The sequence below is a fragment of the Perca fluviatilis genome, chromosome 23, assembly GCF_010015445.1.
Source record: "Perca fluviatilis chromosome 23, GENO_Pfluv_1.0, whole genome shotgun sequence".
Classification (NCBI taxonomy): Eukaryota; Metazoa; Chordata; class Actinopteri; order Perciformes; family Percidae; genus Perca; species Perca fluviatilis.
In genome coordinates this window covers 11,348,488-11,369,590 of record NC_053134.1, presented here as the reverse complement: position 1 = coordinate 11,369,590, position 21,103 = coordinate 11,348,488, and the positions used below count along the sequence as shown (strand labels likewise).

Sequence of the window (21,103 nt, the reverse complement as noted above, 5' to 3'; positions counted from 1 at the left end):
ATAAACATCCCAGCCTGATAATGTAGCAGAATGTTAGAGGACTATTCAATTATACATTTACACCAAAGGCTATCTTACTCTACAACATGTGAATTGCATCCAAGCACCATATATCTTATAAAACAACTAAATGTAAAAAAGATCAAATAAAAATAAACCCTTGCACAACATGCTCACTCACCCTCTTCAGACAGTCTCTTTAACCTCCATCTCTTACTCTATCTATCTCACACCCTCTTTGTCACTCATTTCTCAGACCTGGACTGTCACCCTATAAAAACACACATATCACTTTCCTCGTCTGACAGCTTTGACCACAGGTTAAGCACATCACAAGCTCTCAGCTAACTGCTACAGTATTTTTGTGATGCGCCATGTCAACCTCTCTCTCATTTCTATTCAAACGTCCCTTTTTTAGTTCCTCTGTCTCAAATGTTGAAACTCTACAGTGTTGGAGAGGCAAACCCTGATATTTTTCTTGTGGCCCTTGCAGGTAGTCTACCTAGGTCTCCATTTGCCACACTTCTTACAGGTTTTGTAAACTGGTGTCGTCAACTAAACTACTAGGCCAAAGCTTTGCCTGCCAGCACAGGCCTGTGACTGTGGATCTGATGATGTCACGCATCTCTACAGGCTAGTTATTGTGTATTTTTGATTCATGTTAGTTTACTTTAGAATTGCACAGCTTTGTAAGGGTTAATGAGACGGTAGGATCTGTGTTGGATATGATGATTATAGTGCTTGAAACACAGTCCTCAGTTTTGTCATTGAGTAAGAGTTAGAGTAGAAAGAATGGCAACAGCACTGCTTGGTCTTCAATTCCACACACCGTGGTTTCCAAAAACAAACTTGGCTTACCTGGCTAATACATGCGTACTAACCACTATGTATGTTATCTTTCTTTGTTAGTTAACTGTAGGGCTATATTAAGATTGATAGGGGTGATATTGTTGAAGATGAAAAATGAGCAGTTAACAGTGAGACCCGAATGCATTTGTCATCATAAAAAGCCCCCATACTGATTGATGAAGGCACAACAGCTGGCAATGCAATGAAAAGTGAAATGAGGATCTATATTTTTGGCAAAGTGCTGGACACCCAAACAGTATTTCACCTTCATGTATCACCCTTTTCACTCATTAGATACATCATTAATAATTCCAGTTTGTAATGTAGAAAATGGTAGGTAACGCAATCTGTTTGAATTGTTGAGAAGCATTATGTAATGAGCATTTAAATTAACATTCGATGTTTTGATAGCACTGCTATGCTTGTCTGTGGACACAACATTGCTTCATCTTTTAACTTCTTAAAGCATTTGTAGAACTTAAGAACTTAAATTAAATACAGACTTTTGATCAGCCACACCTTGATGAAGCACCATGAACACTCACTGGTGGTGTAAAATAGACACTGAACAAACTCCTTTGTTACATATAAATAATATAATAGGAGGTGTTGAGAGATTAAAAAATACATCCACTTCTGCACCGTGATTCATTCTGCCTGAGTCATTCAGCACACGTAGGGTTAAAGTATAGCTGCAGCATCTTACTGCAGTGTCTAAAGCATTAGGCTGATCGTTACAGTATACACCAGGAGAAGAAGTGAAGGGGGAAAAAACATCTCTCTCTAGTACTTCCTTTTTTTCTTCCAAAAATCCTTTTTATTGCATTTATAACATTTGGCACAGTACAAATTCTTGGTGCTTTTACAAGATAAACCTGTAAAGATCGACAGTGACCTTTTTTCGGTTTTTGTTAAAGAAAGTCTTCTCAGTATAAATATTTTTTTCTTATCACTGCATTCTCTGTAGCATGGTGTAAAAATCACACAGAATGCCCCCTTTTAAAACAAGACTACCCTCATTTGTCAAAGTCAAGACAGCATCTTAAACAACTCATTGTTTTAAATAGAAGTTACAAGTTAGAAAATAGTTTCAATTTCTTTTTAATATATGTTTCTCTATCACCAGCCCATGGTAGTTTCAATTTGTCCATATATATATATATATTTATAAGCATGTACAACAAGAAATCATCAGTCTTTTTAAGTTTGCACTCTGTACAAAAAAGTAGTTCCTGTCCTTTTTTTGTTGTGCATTCTATTGCATGATTTTATGAGGAAATGACGAAGGGGGGGCAAGGGACAGTGGTGGATCGGAGCTAGGAACCTAGGGAAAGGAGTGGGAGCCTTTTGAGGGGGGGCTTTTTAAATCTGAGTCTCCTGCACCTTCTCCTTGGTGTGAGTTTTTATGACGAAGGGCTCAGCCATTGCTGTAATGGCGCTGGGCATGGTTCGAGGCAAAGAGTTCCCAACATTGTTTTCTGTCCATTTAGCCCCATGGCCAGTTGGTTTGTAGGTGTTATATTTGGGCTTTAGAGTGCTGTAGTCCACTTTTTGGGGGCTGTATTCCATTTTGTGTGGACTATAATCAAGTTTAGGTCTCTGAGTGTGTGGGCTAAAGTCAGACTTGAAGGCGCTGTAATCCGCTTTCTGGGGGCTGAAGTCGGTGTTAAAGGCGCTGTAATCGGTTGCAGTCTTATGGGAAGAGTAAGGGTCCTTGGGTTTGTAGGTACTGTCAGTTTTAGATCTCTGGGCACTGTAGTCTGTTTTGGGTTTAGGCTGAGTGCTATAGTCAGGCTTAAATGGGATGTAATCAGGTTTAGGTCTTGGGTGAGTGCCAAAGTCTGGCTTGAATGGACTGTATTCAGCCTTAGGTTTATGCTGTGTGTTGTAGTCCGATCTTAATGGGCTGTAGTCATGTTTAGGTTTTGGTTGGGTGCTGTAATCTCGTTTGAATGGGCTGAGGTCAGTTTTCTGCCTAGGATGAGTGCCATAATCTGGTTTGAACGGGCTGTAGTCTGTTTTAGTTTTTGGGTGAGTGCCAAAGTCTGGTTTGAATGGGCTGTATTCTGCTTTAGGTTTGTGAGTGCTGTAGTCCTGCCTAAATTGGCTGTAGTCAGGCTTTGGTCTATGAAGGCTAAAATCTGGTGTAGATTTGTGAGTGCTGTAATCTGGGATGAATTTGTGGCTACTGAAGTCCATATTTGGCTTGTATGTGGTATACTCAGCCTTCGGCTTGTGAAGGGTAAAATCAGGCTGGGGTTTGTATTCGGCCTTGGGTTTGTGAAAGCTATAGTCAGTCTTGTGGCTGATAAAGTCCAGTTTGTGTATGCTGTTATGGTCCCGGATTTCAGGCAATGAGAGAGCCGTCTCTTGAGCTGCAGACGCTGGTGGAGGAAGGTCCTCCTCATCCACCTGGATAATCTCCACAGTGCGGGCAGCTGCCACTGTGCTCCTTTGCTGGTGGCGCTTTCTCAGTTTGTAGAAGGCGATGAGCATGACAGCAGCCAGCAGTGTCACTGCTACAAAGCAACCTATTATGATCTTAGTGGTCTTCATCACTTCATCCAGGCTAGGGCCAGACTTGCCTGGCTTGCTAGTGACAACTGGCACCACAGATGTCTTAGCTGCTCCTGATGGGCTGTCAGTGCTTTGCAGCAGCACAGTTGGTGTGGAGATGAAGACTGGCTGAAAGACTGAAGGAGAGGCAGTTGTAGTTGTTGTCCCTAGGCCTACCCCTCCTCCAGCTACCCCAGCCCCTGCTGCAGCAGCTGTGGTGGTGGTAGTTTTAGGTTTGGGCATCTCAGTGGTTGGCCCCAAGACCTCCACAGTCACTGTAGTGAAGTAACTCAAATTGGATGTATTAAGCTCAGCTGCACTCACATTAAGGTAGGCTGAGGCATTGGAGTTCCCAGCTGCATTGGACACCATGCAGGTATAAGTGCCTGTGTCTACTGCCAGGACATTTGAGAAATTAAGGGTACCATCATTGAGGACTGATATTCTCGGGTGACCAGAGGCATGTGTCAGGATAGTCCCATTGGGTAGGAGCCAGCGTACTGAAGACATTGGGGCTGTGCGGCAACGAAGCTCAGCCACTCGCCCTGCTGAGATGTTTAAGTCCCTTGGTGCATCAGCAATGAATGGTGCAGAACACTGGACTGCAGCGCCCTCACCTCGGTCCACCTCAACCAGCTGTCGACCTCTCATGCTGGCAGGTGAGTGACAGCGTCCACAGCAAGTTGAGTTAGTAGGGATGTACTCCCTTAGCCAGCGTGCTAACCATACAGCCTCACAGCCACAGTTCCAAGGGTTATGGTGGAGATGGAGCTCCACCAGGTACCTGAGCGGGGAAAATAGATCATGTGGCACACCGCTCAGATTATTATGGGCAAGATTAAGCTCCACCAATGAAGTTAGGTCGTCAAAACCATTGCGCTCTATCACTGAGATTTGGGAGTTCATCACCCAGAGCTTTTTCAGTGAGCGCAGGCCTTTGAAGGAGCCTGGCTTTATCTCTGGGAAGTGATTTTCAGAGATCTCCAGCTCTTCCAGGCCCTTGAGGGGACTCAGGTTTGGCATTTCACCCCTTATGTTGCACATGCCCAGGTTGAGGTACTTGAGGTTTTGTAGGCCCTCAAAAGCTCCCTCTGAGATGTACTCCAGTTTCCGTAATTCTCCCAGGTCCAATCGCATGAGGGAGGGCACCCGGTTGAAGGCGTAGGAGGGTATACTTTCAATGGGGTTGTTCCTCAGCCACAGTTCTCGTAGTTTAGACAGGTACTCAAAGGCCCCACTGGGCACCACCGTCAACCGGTTGTCAAACAGCTCCAGTGTGTTGAGGCTGGTTAGTCCATTAAACGCGCCCACCTCAATCTGCCGTATGGCATTTCGCCCAAGCTGGAGCACCTCAAGGTGGTGCAGGTGGCGGAAGGAGTCAGCCTGCACCGCCTCGATGGCGTTTTCCATTAGATTGAGGTGTCGCGTGTTGGTTGGAATGCCGGGGGGCACACGGGTGAGGCCACGTCGGGTGCACACCACCTTCCCCTGCTGATTACTGCAGGAACACTGCGGTGGACAGCCCTGGGGTCCCTGAGACACTGCCGCCCCTGCCAAGGCCAGGGAGGCGCTGCTCCACGCTCGCGCCATCAGGAAGACTACACAGAGCAGGGCGGCTTTCCTGGCACGATGCACAGCTACCCGCCCCAGGAGACTCATGATGTGGCACATTCATAATTCAGCATCATCTGGGGGGAGGGGGAGGGTGGGGGTGTTTGGGGGCTTTGGGGATCAGGGAAAGTAGCTGGTTGGCTGGTAGTAGTGTTAAGGGGACCAGAGCAAATAAGTCAAGGAAACTGAAGAGGACAAGGGGAAAGTGTGGGTTTTGGGTGCTTGCTAAGGGGCAAGAGGACTTGACCTATCCTCAATTAAGCAATGCTTTTATTCCCATGAACTGAGCTCAGGGGCAGAAGGAGAAGGGATGGTAGAGAGGGCTGGCTTTTCTGAAACGTGTGTATGAGAAGGACATGATGATAAATAAAGCAACCAAAAACCGTATTACAAGACAGAAGGTAGGATTACAAATTGATGCAAAGAGGGGTTGAAACTAGACACCTACCTCAAGTTATTATTACAGGTCCTTGAACTGAGATATATAGCTTCCCTCCTGTTTGCAATCAGAAAGAGCTGTAGTATTCACATCAGATGTATATCCCAAGAGCAGCAAAGAAAGCCTTTTTATATTTGCTCTGTCAAAACGTGTATCAATGCCAAAGAACTAAACCAAGATGAGTCCTTTTTGTAAATCCACACATCCAAAGAGAAAGGTTCGAAGGCCCTTATGTGAGTGTTTTTCCCCTCCCTTTCCTTGTTTATTAGAAAAAAAGAAGATTGCAGATAGGAATCCAGTCAGGCTCCCAAAGCAGCAGTGCGCCCTTGCTCGCTTCTTGCTGTCGGCTCCTCTTCTCTTGCTTGTCCTTGGAATCCGACAGTTGATCCCCCTGCTAGACACCTTACCCAGGTCTCCATAGCACAGACGACCACACAAACACGCACAATTTGTTTGTGCACCAAAAGCCAAGGCAGAAAGGGCAAAAAGAGGGAGGTAGTTGGGGGTGGGCTTGAAGAAGGTTGAATGAAAATTCCACAGTCCTCTCCAATGTTCTTTGCCTTTTGTTAGCGATGGTTAGGAAGAAAGGTTGACAAGCCGGGGGGGAAAAAAAACAGACCCCCTCCTCTCTGTATTCCTCTGTTCACTTTTTAGTGGTCAATCAGTTGGTCGGCTGGTCAGTCTGACAGCCCTTCTCGCTCTCTTCCCCTTGCTCCCCCTCACAATGTGGCGTCGTGTCCACTTGATTTTCCTTTTTATTTCCTTTTTTTTCCTCTCTCCAGGGGGTTGAAAAGACTAGGCGACACGCGCTGCCTTCATTAGCTTTTTCCTCTTCTTAACTAGCCACACACTCCAGCCTCGGCAGCCGTGGTGGCGACAGCAGCGATTGCAAACGCACACACCATCCCTGCGAAGCACACAGCAGCAGTAGTGAGCACACACAGCAGCAGCTGCAGCCTGCCTCCCTTGCACTTCCCAATAATCCGTCAATTTCTTCAGAGGGGGAGTGGGGTGGGGGATGGAAGGGGGTGCTGGGAGGAGTGGGGGTGATGTAGCTGGGTTGATCGAGGGGGGTTAGAGGGAGGAGGGGTGGTGCGCAGTTTCTCCTTCCTCTCTTCGACTTGTTTCTTTTTTCCAGTTCTTTTTATTTTTCCTCCTCTCCTCGTGGTGATCAGCACCCCCTCGCTAATGCAGCGTCCGACTGGGGAGAGGAGCAAGACAGGGAAGGCGAGCGCTGGGTGAGCGCGCGGCTTACAGGCGTGACGTTAAGAGCAGCGTCGATGTGGAAAGGATCCGTTGTAGCAGCAAAAGAGAGAGTGTGCGCCGGCTTGGATATCTCTTGCTCTCTCGCTCTCTCACACTCTTTCTCTCTCTCTTGCTCTCTCTCTCTCTCTCTCTCTCTCTCTCCCTCTCCCTCTCCCTGCCTCCCTCCTGCTCTCTCTGCAGTGTCCTGAGGTAGTTGGGTGAGCTCAAAGCACTCAGACCTTTTTAGAGATCTACCTCTTCAAAAACCAGTTTGCTAATGCTGTCCTTCGCTCTCTTCTTTCATGCACACAGCCTCTTGTTCTGTGGCTTTCTGGGGCTTTGTGTGGCTTGGGGAATATACAAGCAATAGGCAGAGATGGACAGTGACATCCCCACAGCAACCATATTTTAACCCTCTGCTCCCCAGCAATAATCCAGCCTTTCCAAAGAGTTTAGCAAAGCTTTCCAGCATTGCTATGGTGGCAAATGCAGGCAGATGGGGACACTGTTTTTTTTCTCTCTCTCTCTCTCTCTCTCTCTCTCTCTCTCTCTCTCTCTCTCTCTCTCTCTCTCTCTCTCTCTCTCTCTCTCTCTTTCGCTTTTGCTTCCTCTCTCTCTCATGATGCCCTCTCTCTTACCCTTCTCTGCTCGGTCTTTTCTTTATCTTTGATTTTCTTTGACTTTACCTCCCCTTGCTTTCTCACTCTTTTTGTTTTGTCCTTTAGTGGAAAATAGAAGAACATGAATGGACTGCTGACGCATCCAGCTCGGAGCAGTGCTTTGGTTTGATGCAGTGTGTTTTGTACCTTAACTGCCCCCACCCACTCCACCCTCACCATACTCGCTGTCTTTCCTTCTCACTGCTCACTCTTCGTCCGCCACTGTGTCACTCTACTTCATCTCTGGCTGGCTATCTTTATATTCAATCTCCAAGTTGTCAGGACATTAAGTGCGCTTTAAGCCATTTCTATATCAATCTATCTATTCAGTGCAATGGTACTAAAAGTTTAAATTGTAAGAATTTGATTAGGTTACTTTTGTTGTTATTATTATTATTATTATTATTATTATTATTATTATTATTATTATTTATTATTATTTTTTTTTTTTTGATACTTTCTTGGTCTAACCCTGATGGGAAGCAGGTGCAGTACATTATATAAAATCAAACTTTCGGCTCTGCGTCTACACCTTTTACCTTTTTGTCCACTCTCCACACCCCTTTCATCATGTATGTCTTTGTAGGTAGTTAGAGCACTCTAAACAGGTAGGCCTTAACCCTCAATTTGAGCACAAACTGTCGCTTCAGGAAGCACACCGCCATAAAGGTCACGTTGAGGAAGGCGAACAGGAGTAAACAAGACATGCTTTACCTTCCTGCTGCAGCACAAGAGGCAAAACTAACACAGCCTACTGTCCCATCACCCCTCTATCTCCAATGATTTGTACAAGCCTCATGTCCTTTAAACTAGGAAGCAGTGTGGGTAATTGATGGTTGGTAAAGCTAGCTCTGACAGTGCTGCTGTGTGTTGTATGTTGTGTGTCTGAGCTAGAGAGCAAGTGTGTGAAAGAGAGAGAGAGAGAAAACGTGAGGGAGGAGAGAAAGCACGGCAGCTAGAAAAGGTCACACTGCCTGTAGCGCATTACGTTATTCCCACCGGCAAAGGAATGTAGAGCCAACTCCTATGACACACACACACACACACACACACACACACACACACACACACACACACACACACACACACACACACACTTTCTCCTTGACTTCACTGCAATTGAATATGAATGGGCTTCAATGAAGCACATGGAACAGTGAGGTAGCAGCCACAGGAGTGTAGGGGGGATTTTCCTTTTTTATTAAGGCTATTTCCTTTCCTTTCTTAAGACAGAAAGGCTATTTCCTTTCCACAGGGATTCCCTAGCACCACGGCCATGTGGAGGGTGATGTCAGAGGTGTGCGGCACTACTGCATTCTCCAAGCAAGTGAAAACATGAGATAATGCAGGCATATTTTCAAACAGCCATGCAAAAGAAGGTTATCTAACTGTGTGTGTGTGTGTGTCACATGCGCAGCAGCCTACAGCAGCGGGGAGTTGCAAAATCCCTAGAAGGCTCATTGACTGCGGTTCATCGGCCACTGGTGTCGTGCCAAAAAGTGTTCATCTGCCCAAAACTGATGTTTACCATACATGCAAATGATGAAATGAATCCTACACAAACACATGGTAGATGAACACCCAGGCTCTTGGGCTCTCCAGCACATTGCTTTGTTGCCGGCGGTTGCGCACATTTCTCCAGCCGTTCTACGCAGGCGGGCTCCCCTGATTTCTCCACCTGGGCCACATCGCCTAATACTAAGGGTGAAACCGATCACAAAACTCACGGTTTGGATCGGGTCGTGGTTTTCAGTCACGGAATGGATCGATTTTTGGATAATCACAAAAAAGGTGGACAATATATATATATATTCTATACACTCTGGATCTGCCATAACCAATCGCTAACGTTTGGTCGTGACATATGTCATGCGCATGTGCAGCAAGAGGGGAGACCAACAACGATCGGCTTATATTTAACATTAGCATTGCTAGCGTTAGCCTTAGCCAACTCCTTCACCACCAACGGAGCGAGCTGGAAAATCTAATCGTTTCCCGAACCCCGTGGGGAGGAGGGCCACAACATCATGGCCACCAACACAACTCAGCAACACAACCAACACAAGCTCGGGCTTTAACTTCTGGATATTCGGCAGCGTTGCCACAACAGACCGAATGGCTTCGCTCGCATCTTTCTAGCGGACGTCATCGTTCTCAGCCGCTCCCTCTGTTCGCTGATTGGACCGCCAAATATTTGGCCGGAGAAAACCCAAGAATATACCGCAAACGGTCTGTTGTCTCTGTGGACTCTCTGTGGAAAAGTCTGTTGAAGACCTACTTTTTCTAAACAGGCCTTTGGATGACCTCTCCCACTTCATTTTTACTTATTACCTTGTGATTTTAATTGTACTTTGTTTTAATATGTATCATATTGTAGGTTTTATGTAAAGCACTTTGTGATTTATTTATTTTTATAAGAGAAGATGCACATTAAATAGACATAGGAAAAATATACAAAAAGAAATAGAAAAAGTAGAATAAGAGTAATAATAATAGTGATACGTACACTTTAAACACCCTTATTATAAACCGATAGGTAAAAAATATGCACAGTAGGAGGTGACAGAGTAATATCTGTGAAAAGCGTTCTATAAATACATTCTCCTTACTTACAATACAGGAGGCCTACAGTCAGCCCATTCCAAACAGGCAGGTTTTTAAAGGGCACTGCACTAGTAATACAAATACAGGATGTACAGCAAATGTGCTGCTCAAAACAACATCAGCATTTCATTGATCTGTTGCCAGTTTTAAGCCAACTGCAAATGAAGGCTTGTGGTTCTCTGTGTGATTTATTGATGACAAAAATCAGATGTAGTACAGTGTGCATACTGGCGCTGCTGTCTTTGTTTGTATGTCAGATGGTGCACTGTTCTTTAGGTGTTGTGTGCCACCATTTTGATGAGCAAGTGACCCAGATTGAGTTCAGGTTGTGTTTTACCCACCCAGCACAGTACCTCCCAGACTACTATCTAACCAAAATAATCCATTGACCCATAGCATGACCAACGCTGCCAGGGCAGCTCTCTCATATTGGCCCTCACCCTGTCTTTTTCTCTCTTTCCTGTCTTTTCTATTCTTTCTCTATTTTTCTCTGTCAGTGGACATTTTGCTTTCTCACTGCTGATGGAGCGTGGGTCATGGCCTGCCAAACTCTGCAATGCTCCACTGACCAAAAGTGGTCAACCCCTTGCTTTATAGTTTGATCCTGGGCCGGAATGGCCAACATTGCTTGATGGTCAGCCAAACTCTGTGATTACGGCAAGGTTTTATCAAGGTCCAGCATGTGTTGTGTGTGTGTGTGTGCATGTGTGTGTGTGTATGTTCCCAGCTCACATGGCATTCCTGAAACTGGCAAAGAGGTGAACCAGAAAAGCCTTTGGAAAGCTAGTGGCCTTTTTAAGGGTTGTACCTGGATTCCAAGTTGAATCTGATTTGGTGTTCAGGCCAATGCTAAATTTGTAAACCTGGCTAAACGGTTTAATTAGGAGTATTTCCTGACGTTTGCCATCATAACCGTACACTATCTTGACAAGAAGAGTGTTGTCAGATCTTACCTCCAGGACTAGCTGACCGATGATGGCCTGATGAGCTGTCAGATATGTGGGACCTTCACGCTTTTACCCCAGCGCCATGCCATGCTGTGCGACCCCTGTCCTCCCTACTTTACCCAAGGCTCTATGGAGCCACCCCCTGCACCATGTCAGGAGGGCACTGGGTGTAGTTTGGGGGGTACTGCAAGACCTACTTTGGTGCGGCTTGTCCTCCAGTCAGCCAGCATGTTCGAGGGATATATGCAAACATTACAGAACCCATCCCCTGGGGTGAGTGCTGGCAAATCTGGGCTGCGGACAGTCACATGTAGGTCAGCAGCCTGTGTCGGTTTGCGTGTATGTGCGTGTCAGTAGTCCATTTGGGTGAATGGCCTGCAGTATGGTAAAGCAGCAATGAAAATCGGAGTTTAGGAGTATACAGTTGAATGATAGATCTAATGATAATGGCATTGCCGCTGTCATTGCCAGGATCAAGGATTTACAGTATAGGCCCTTGGAGAGTCCACATGGTTTTCTGTTTGCATGTGTGTGAGACAGAGATATATTGTTTTCAAGGAGACAACAGGGCACACTATTTTTGGGCTTGTATTGTGCTTTATGAGCTATTAGTGTGTGTTGTGTGTGTGTGTGTGTGTGTGTGTGTGTGTGTGTGTGTCAGTCATACCAGTGCCCACCCTGGCACAATGTTATCTTAAACCAATTTTTCCAGGTCACTGAATTTAAGCATCAACACACACAGACACCCCAAAGTCTATGATGCTGACCTTGAGGTAAAGGGCCTGCTATTAGACACTTCCTTTCCCATTTCAATTTCCAGGAATTAATTCTGCAAGAGATTACCTGTAAAAACACACCACACATTTTTTTTTTTCTTTTTTTTTTTTTTTTTTTTTTTTTCTCTCTCTCTCTCTCTCTCTCTCTCTCTCTCTCTCTCTCTCTCTCTCTCTCTCTCTCTCTCTCTTCTCTCTCTCTCTCTCTCTCTCTTATCAGTGTCCCAGTTAAGGCTTAAACTGCTTGGTAGGGATTTTTTTCTGTTTATCATTTTTCTCATCACACATACTGGCACACACACAGAGATGCACATACCAATCATATGCCAGCGTATCAAAAGATTATAATAGGCAATAGGGTGTATTAGTGTCTGCCGTATTCCCAGGTTGGATGAGTTGTTTCATCCAGATACCTGCTCAGTCCTGCTAGTCTACTCTCACTGACCTTGTTTGGCCTTCACTCAATGCAGCATACAAATGTTGAGAACATTTTCAGCATTATCCTACATTGAACATCCTACGACTTTATCTTTTAATGCATTTAGGTAGTGCTTCTATTTAGAAAGCAGGTTAGGTTACTCAATAAAACAATAAACATGGTTGACTACTTGGCTTTTAATCTAGACTCTCTGGTAATGAATTGCTCTGTCAAGAATCATTTAAGTTCCCATTCTCATTTTCTATAGGTTTGTTATGTGTAGTTGTCTTTTAGCTTTTTTGTCTTGTCTTAAACTCTTCCTATTCTCAACTTGTTTCTTGGCCCCTTTCTTCGTTCTTTCTTTACCTGTATTTCTCTTTTTGCACTTTTGTTAGTAGGGATGTCACGATACCAAAAATCTTGTATACGGTACCGATACCAACAAAAGTACTCAATACTAAAGTCGATACCACGGTGTGTATAAAAAAATAACAAAAAAAAACAAATGGAAGAAATAATAATACATTACATTAAACATGAATTCCTTTATTTAAATATGGGGGGCAGCGTCATGTCACTCTTCTTTCAGTGTTTTTCTTTTAGTTTCAACTTTCTGTTATGGTGTGGAGTGGAGGGGGCAAGGAGAGCGTAATTTACAGAAACGAAAACGTCTTCTGGACACCACAGCCCGTTGCTTTGAAGCCTGGCGTCACCACACAGCCGCTACCGTCTTTCATGAGTTCACCTGGAACTCCCAGACAGCAAGCATGTTTAGTTACGTCTGTTTCTCTCTGCTGTTGTTGTTTTCCGTGCTGGTCGGTGTTCTTCAGCATTTAGCGGCAGTCTACAACATTTTTAACGTTAGGCGTATATACTGCCCCCGTCAGGTCCGGAAGGATTGCATCCCGCGGTACCTGGAAAAATGGGTACCGGCACGTTTTCAGAATTTTGTTACCGAGTTGCTACCGAAGTATCTGTTCTCGTGACCTCCCTATTTGTTACAATGCCTTTGTTCTTGCCCGGTTTCTTTTTTTCTCTCTCTCATATTTCTTTCCTCCTTTTGCTCCTCCTGTGTACTTTTTACGGTGTTCTTCTGCTCTACTATTTGCAGGCCAGTCGTAAGTTAATTGTATTTGCTCATTCAGCATATGTTTTTGTGTGTGCCACAGTGTGTGCCATGGCAACTGAAGGCACACAGTAAAAGATGAGTGTTTTCACTCCTTTTTCTCTTCCGTCCTTTGTTATTTGGCGTTTGAGCTTTGCTAGCAGCCATTGTCTCCAGACTAATAGGCTTCATTATGTTGAGCTGTGTTCGTATTGGCTGCCAGAGCAGGGATTAGCCCTAGCACCGTGTTAGCTGGAATCAGAAGAAAGATACAAGTAGGTTAGCACGGTTAACCCAATCCGCATGAGCCAAGATGGATAGAGGAGATCCTTCGTGCATATTTGAAAATGGGAGTGTTTTTGCTTTGGCCTTGCTTTCACCAATTACTGCCATATTCATTTTTAAGAATGGATTTTTATATGAAAAATACTGTATGTCATTGTGCCGAGCGTGCCATATAATTCCCTTTTATATTTTTCTCACCATATGCTAATGCTCCCCATGTCTCGCCTTGGCCTCGTCATTGGTCAACTGGCCTCATTAGGATTCGTGGAGCATCCCTGTATGTGCGTTCATCACAATGTTGCCTTGCCAACTGCCAGGCCATAGGAAATGGATGTCTCTTTCTCTGAGCAATGTGAAGGTAAAAACATAGTAATTCACCGCTGAGAGAGCAGCTAAATCTTTTAGACTTTTAGCTCCTTCGGAGCAAAGATGCTGTCTTCATTCGGTTCCACCCCTCCCTCTCCTTCTTTTACTTTTATGTGTTATTGTCTTGGTCAAAACAAAATTCCTTGCAAGTTATATGTGACATTTTATTATATTGGGCTGTTGCAGTACTTTTACTTGTCTCAGTCCACTTAATTGTTTTTCTAGGATAAAATGGGAGTGATAACCGTGATTTATTGTGCATACTAATACATGCTTTGTCTTGTCTTGGTTTAATACTGCTACTATTGTGTAGCCTTTAAACAATGACACGTGTAAAAAGTGTGCTGCTTGAGGTAAATGAATTAAACATGTAGCACTACAAAAAGCTTAGTTCGCTTGTCAAATTACATTCCGACCTAGACGTTGACATAGAATACTTGCCTGTAGGCCATCTTAAACCACCATGCCATCTCCAGGGTAGTGAATTGACTTAACCTGCTTCCAGATTTCTTGTTATACTCAGTGGCCACCTGTCTTTCCTCTTCCACTATGATGCCCTGACCTTCAAATATCCTCCTCCTCTCCCTAAAAACAGCGACAATTACCTTCTTAACAGTGTTATTTCTATGAAGCTGTTAATCCTAGAATCTCCATCAAGCTTCATGTAGGGGAGGATTAGCCATACTGAGGCCTGTTACTGCACAGACCCAGGGATGGAACAAAAGAACGAAACAGCTTTTCATCTTTTCAAATCCACCTGTCCACGCCCAGATTACCGCAGCACTGTCCAGCAGATAGAGATTCTATGCATACATGCCAATAATCTTTTCCACCTCCATGTTTGTGGGTTTGTAAACATATTCATCTATCTTGCGGTGTATTTTGCCTTGTGACCGATATCGTTGTACGGACACCACACAGTATTGCGACCTGCTTGACAGTGACGTTCCGATGTTAAAATGCAGACGGGAGGTAGGGAGTGAACAGAGCGTTTTTTCTAATATGCTTCCAATTTGGATTTCATTACTGATAGTTGCCCCCTGTACTATATCGGTGTTCAAATGAACTATCTGATCCCCAATGCCAGCATAAACATACACTAACATTGTAGTTGTAGATGCTGCAGAGAAAGGGTGGGAGTTTGTTTGAGTGATACAGGAGATGCATTTTGTCTATTCACATCTATTCTAATAACGACTAATCACCTCCCAGCCATAGAGAAAATATTGGTTACAATGGCTCTCAGGTTCAAGACACTTCTGCATTGGCTTCACTTTTCAGACCCGGAAGCTTTGTCCATTTATTTTTTAGTCCATGCTCCCAACCAGTTATTTTTCCTGTGTAATATCTGCAGTTCTCTGCCTCCATTATTTTCCCGTACTGGGGATTTGAGAAGCCAAGCTAAGTGTGTCTAATCTATGAGCGCAGCCAGCACAGCGTCAAATGTGTGGTGCCGATGTACCTGCAGCCTCCAACAATACAACACTTCAACAGCTGTCCACCCAAGCAGGTAGGAGACAATGCAGGAGAGGGAGGGCTGACACCCTAGTGGACGTTGACATCTCCCACCAACTCCGAGCCCTGTGACCTTGCTTAAATGTGTTTTCTGTAGCAGTGCAATCAGGGATATCGTAGGCTGCAGCTGGGGGCCAGCAGGGTCCTGGCTATGAAAGGAAGGGGGGGGGGGGAAGCAGCAGGCAGCACTTTCTTAATTGAAGTCAATAACACAGCAGTCCATTCTGTCAAAGCCAGTCCTCCCACACAGTCCGCCTACAGTCACTAAAGAGAGCTGAGGGTAGGATGTCGATTGAGTTGTCCAAAGTACCACTACGTATGGCAACATGGTGATGTGTGGGTGAATGCACATGAGGGCAAATAGTGGCGTCAGTGAAGACAGGCGTGACACCAGTGCTGTACACCTCATAAACTTGGTCTTGGGGAAAAAAAAAAAAAGCGGAGAGTAATTGTTGTTGTCTCGGCCACGTGTATGCCTGGTTGACAACTATACAGCCATAATTGAATATTAAGTAGTAGAAGTAATCTATAATGAAAAAGAAATGCCCTGAGCCTGCTACATGGAATTGCTTTTATTTTACATCCAGCTGTTGTATGAAATCTTGCTAATGCAGGCATATCTGAGACACACATGCACACAGTCTTATTTTGCCCTTAATTCCTTTTTGCCTGTTAGCACTTCTACATAACTGGGGATTACAACGGGTATGGTTGGCCTGCCCTGAGAAAGGGTGGGAAAGGAAATTAGTGACTGTTAGAAGGTAGACATCTGGCTGACATGAGTTTGCCTGTGTGTTGATGCATGTGCAGTAAGCTTACATACGTACTTACTTAGATACTTGAATCTGATGACGACTATGTAATGGTTACTGGCACATCCGCACAGCATGGAGCAGGCATTATTTGTTTGGGAGCTAGCACTTTTTGCTTACTTTTGCTGAGCTGAACGCAAAAAAAGTCAATCGGCTGCAGTTTTGATACTCTGTTCCCAGTAGTGTTCTGACAGGCTTATGTGTGTTGTGCTTTTCACTGGAAAATGCAATTTTATGATAAAAACCCATTTACACTTCAGTTCTGGTGATGGTAGGATTTTGAGCGCCACTTTTTTTATGAATTTTTCGTTGGCGGAAGATGAATTCATAACTGTCATGCACTATCTCCAATTTCATATTGTTTCTGCTCTCACCCCTGTATCTGGAGAAAAGAACTGCACACACAGTCACATATGTTGAAAGTCAGATATATGTCTGTGGTTTTCTAATGCAGTGAAATGTTTACAGTTTACATATCAAGGGAATGGGCTAAATGAAGCATGAAGCTATTCCTCATCCACAGGGCTGTTTAACCTTTTAAACATACACATAGAGAAATCCCATTGCATTTCCACAACACATTAAAAGTTAACATTTTTACACATAGTAGCTACAATAAGTGCATCCCATATGTTTAATCTGCATTATCTCTCGTGTGCTTTTTGTTTTTGTTCAATTGTTTGGTTGTAGATATTTTATTGACCCATGCTGCACACAGGCCTCTGCCTACTAATCCTCCTACCGGTGCTCCCTCTCTATTCTCTCTGTCAGTTATTTCACTGATGGCATCAGTCTAGGTCATTTGCACTGTAGTTGAGTGGACAGTGGTAATTTCCCCAGGCAGACATTGATTTCACTTTTTTTTTTTTTCTTCCTGCCACTCATACTTTGACATCCTGCTGAAAATTATAATTTTGACTTGAAACCTATCGCTGTATTTCAGACTTCATTTTGCAATTTTTAATTTCATGTGATCGGACAATAAAAAAACACGATGGAGCCAATTGAGGGATGGGGTTGAGAGGTGATTGTTGCAGCAAGTAACATGTCTAAGTTTGTGCTTCTGTAACACCTCTTCGTAATGGTTACGATGTATTGGAGCCTTCATTATCCCTGTTTTGCCTCAATGCTGCCTATGCTTTCACATGAATGGATTCCATGCCATTGCTATGATAAGATACAGGTATTTGATATTTGCCCCCGCTAAAGTGTGACTCTGATGTGCTGAAAGTTCATTCAGATTGTTTTTTTTCTTTTCTTTTCTAGTTAAGCAAACTGCTAGCAAAGCTTTGAGTGCCTGCGTGTGCATTTTAATAAGCATGTTTTGTCTGGAGATGGCATTGCTGACTTAACCTTCTAGACACTCTTGTTCAAGGGCTGCCATTTGTTTTTTTTCTTGTTGCCCATCACTGTTCTGTCATCCATTTGTTAGTAGCTCAGCTGTGCACAGCAATAAATTACAGAAAATGGATGAAACCACTGAGACACATTGGTTTGAATTTTCTTTTGAGGAAACAATTGAGCTCTCTACTTATTCATTCAGCAGAAATACCATGAGACCACAGCCTTTGGGCATAGGGTTTTACTTCCTAAAAAGTGCCTCATTGGGTATTCAAGCAGTAAGTTTGGGCAGCATTTGTTGCAGCAGCCGTGTTGAGCTGGCCACAAGATGGTTGCGGCTTGTAACTTGCCACAACCATGATAGTAGTGGGGTGTCTGCCTTTGCCTGTGGCCACATTGGTGAAATTGAATTCGAAGAGTGTGTATGTGCTTTGCTGCCTATTTTGAGGTGAGCGATATCCATCCTATTTGGAAGCACAATTGTCATATCGCACACCTGGTGGTGTTAAAAGCACTCCTGTAGGAAATGATGCCTTCTAAGCCAAATGTATCAAGTAAACAATCGCATGCTGTTAATATTCCGCTGTGACTGTGTGCCTGTTAAATAGATCTTTTTACACACACATATGTGCTGGCTTTGTCTTTGCAATTAGGGCTGCAACTAACGATTATTTTCATAGACTATTAATCTGTTGATTAAAGTAAATTAAAATTAAAGTGGTGAAAAATGTGGATCAGTGTTTCCCAAAAGCCCAAGATGACGTCCTCAAATGTCTTGTTTTGTCCACAACTCAAATATATTCAGTTTACTGTCACAGAGAAGAAACCGAAAATATAATATTCACATTTAAGAAGCTGGAATCAAAGAATGTTTACTTTTGTCTTAAAAAATTTACTCAAACCGACTAATCGATTTATCAAACTAGCTGGCGATTAATTTAAGAGTTGACAACTAATTGATTAATCGTTGCAGCTCTATTTGCAATATCTTGTAATATCTTGTAATCTCCATACATTATCTTGTCGGGTCATACTCAAATGACACTCAGTCGTTGCTTAGATTCAATTTTCAATTCAACAAGAGTTATCTCGAGACACTTTACAGATAGAGTAGGTCTAGACCACACTCTATAATTTACAAAGCCCCAACAATTCCAGTAATTCTCCCAAGAGCAAGCATTAGCAGTGGCTATTGCGACAGTGGCGAGGAAAAACTCCCTTTTAGGAAGAAACCTCGGCAGACCCAGACTCTTGGTAGGCGGTGTCTGACGGTGCTGTGATAGACACGTAGAACACGTGTTACAATAGTGACAGTACTTGCCAAAGATGGTGACTGCATTAGCCTTGGAAAGTTTTTACCTGAATTATAAACAACAAAAAATAAGAAATGCATTCCTCAAACTGTGATGAACCTAAACCGGCTGTAACTAGCGACCTCACTGTGTCCTCAAGAACGTCTCAACCTTCCTGTGTATTGTACTGAATTGTATTATGATGTATTGAGCTGTGAATGAGCCATGTTCTTTTGCTCACATGCTTCACAATCCAGCGCTGGGTGTACTCGAGTAAAAGGAACGGTTAAGATTGTGCTGCAGCTCTGACGCAAGCCTAGCCCTGAAGATGCTTTTAAAGGAAAAAACGCAATACTAACATTTTTTTGTTGACTGAATTATGACGGAGTCATCGCTCTCCTTATAAGTGTTTTGAATCACGTTAACATATGTGTTGTCTTTATTTCATTTTCTGTCCAGGAGTTTTGTAATGCATTTAAATCTTGCCAATTGAAAACTTAAGTATAATATATATTGCTAATGTGTTGAATTTAAATTATACCTTGATGTGAACTTTAGGTCAAACAGCCCAGTGTGATGAATGGCTATATTAAACTTCACTTTTTTTGCTTCTTTTATTGCTTGTCCTGCATCCTCCATCTCTATCCCTGTGCCGATTCTCTAGTCAGAGCATGTCCTCTCTGAGGTAGTGCTGATTAACAGCATCTGCGTTTCGGGAGTCTTGTGAGGCAGAAAGAGGAGGAGGAATAGGGGAGACATTTTTTTTTTTTGTCTTCAACACTCTTTCATCACTTGTGGCCTCTTCTAAGTTTTCTCTGTCTTCCTCCGCCTATTCCTCACTTTGCTACTTTCACTTCTCTCTCTCTCTCTCTCTCTCTCTCTCTCTCTCTCTCTCTCTCTCTTTCTTATTCCACACATTTTAGCCCCATTTCTCTCCCTTGTCTCCTCATTATGGAGGTGTTTAGAGGCCCAGTCTTGTTTTTAACACAGATTTTTGGAAGCAGAAAAACGGAGGAAAAGGAGTGATTGGATCAAAGTGAGAAAAGTGATAACAAACTGAAGGTGTCACATTTGAAACTGTGTTGTGAGTTGGAGGCTCACTTCAAATATCAACAACAAAGGATGGTAGAAAACCTGCCTTTTCATGGACATGGTTATTTTAATAAGTCGAACGCAACCAACCTGATCTCACAGAATTCCGTGAAATGAACACTTAACTCGAAATCTGTGGCAGTTTCACGGAATCGCAAAACCTACCGTGATGGGCCCACGGAAGAATTCCGTTAAATAAACACGGCCCCTGAAGTTAAGGAAAAGGTCACGGGTGGGCTTACAGTTCTGTGACACGCGGGACGAACGGGACGGTTGGGTTCAGGAAAAGAAGAAAGCAGCTTTAGGAAACGTGACATGCGGGACACAAACCCCAGTCTCCTGGGTGAAAGTCCTGTGTTTGACCCATCCACCACCCCAACCAACCAATTTCGGCCTTACATACTACTCGCTACCGTATAGTCGCTCTTAATGCTACGTCATGTTTTCATTGACTTTACATTGGCATTGTTTTCCGTGGTGGTAGTTCGTGATCATTTCACGGAATTCTGTGAGACCAGGCTGAACGCAACACAGGGAATCTCATTATACTCAGAGCTGTATAGTAACCAAGTAGAACTACTTCACTACTCTACTTAAGTACTTAAAGGCTGTATCTGTACAGGAGTATTATTTTTTTCTCCTACTTGCACTTTTACCTGAGTACATATTTTCGATGAATGAAATACTTTTAATCCAATAATTTTTTTTATGTGCTGCATCGTTACTCGTTACTGTTGTGAATTCGTCACGCTACGGAGACTGTGTAGCTTACAGCGTGTTTAGTTACGGCTACGTTAGTTACATACGCCAATTACGTAATTATGTAATTTACGTAAGAAATCCCAGCGATCGCGTCGGGTTTCTTTTCATTACGGTTGCCGTTCTGAAGTCGGAGACGATGTAAGTTTGTACTCTTTGTATTTAGCTATTGTTGCAGCAGATGAAGCTATTCCTGAGTTGTTTTAGTCTGCAGTGAGTACTGAATGTTAACCATTTGACCCTGTGATGTGAAGCTGCTAGTTTATCTGGATGTTGCTAGCTTGCTAACTTTCCTGTTCATCACACGTTACTAGCTAGTGTGTGATAAGTTTTTTTGGGGCTTTAATCGTTACTATGCTGGAGAGGATGTTCAGTTTACTTGCACAGTGTGATAATTGTACATTTTATTTCAGTATTTGTTAATATTTGTTATTT

The 21,103-nt window shown here is 43.6% G+C and overlaps 2 protein-coding genes across 2 annotated transcripts in view; one reads left to right on the top strand and one right to left on the bottom strand.

Annotated features, from left to right (window-relative positions):
• Positions 1 to 21,103, top strand: part of snd1 (staphylococcal nuclease and tudor domain containing 1) — a 178,449-nt gene that overhangs the window by 78,852 nt on the left and 78,494 nt on the right. The gene's annotated exons all lie outside the window — the stretch shown is intronic.
• Positions 1,636 to 6,828, bottom strand: lrrc4.1 (leucine rich repeat containing 4.1). The gene is made up of 2 exons (XM_039791244.1): positions 5,465 to 6,828; positions 1,636 to 5,348 (listed from the first exon to the last, which is right to left on the bottom strand). Exon 2 carries the CDS (start codon positions 5,074 to 5,076, stop codon positions 2,212 to 2,214), a length of 2,865 nt encoding a protein of 954 aa, XP_039647178.1. The 5' UTR covers positions 5,077 to 5,348; positions 5,465 to 6,828; the 3' UTR covers positions 1,636 to 2,211.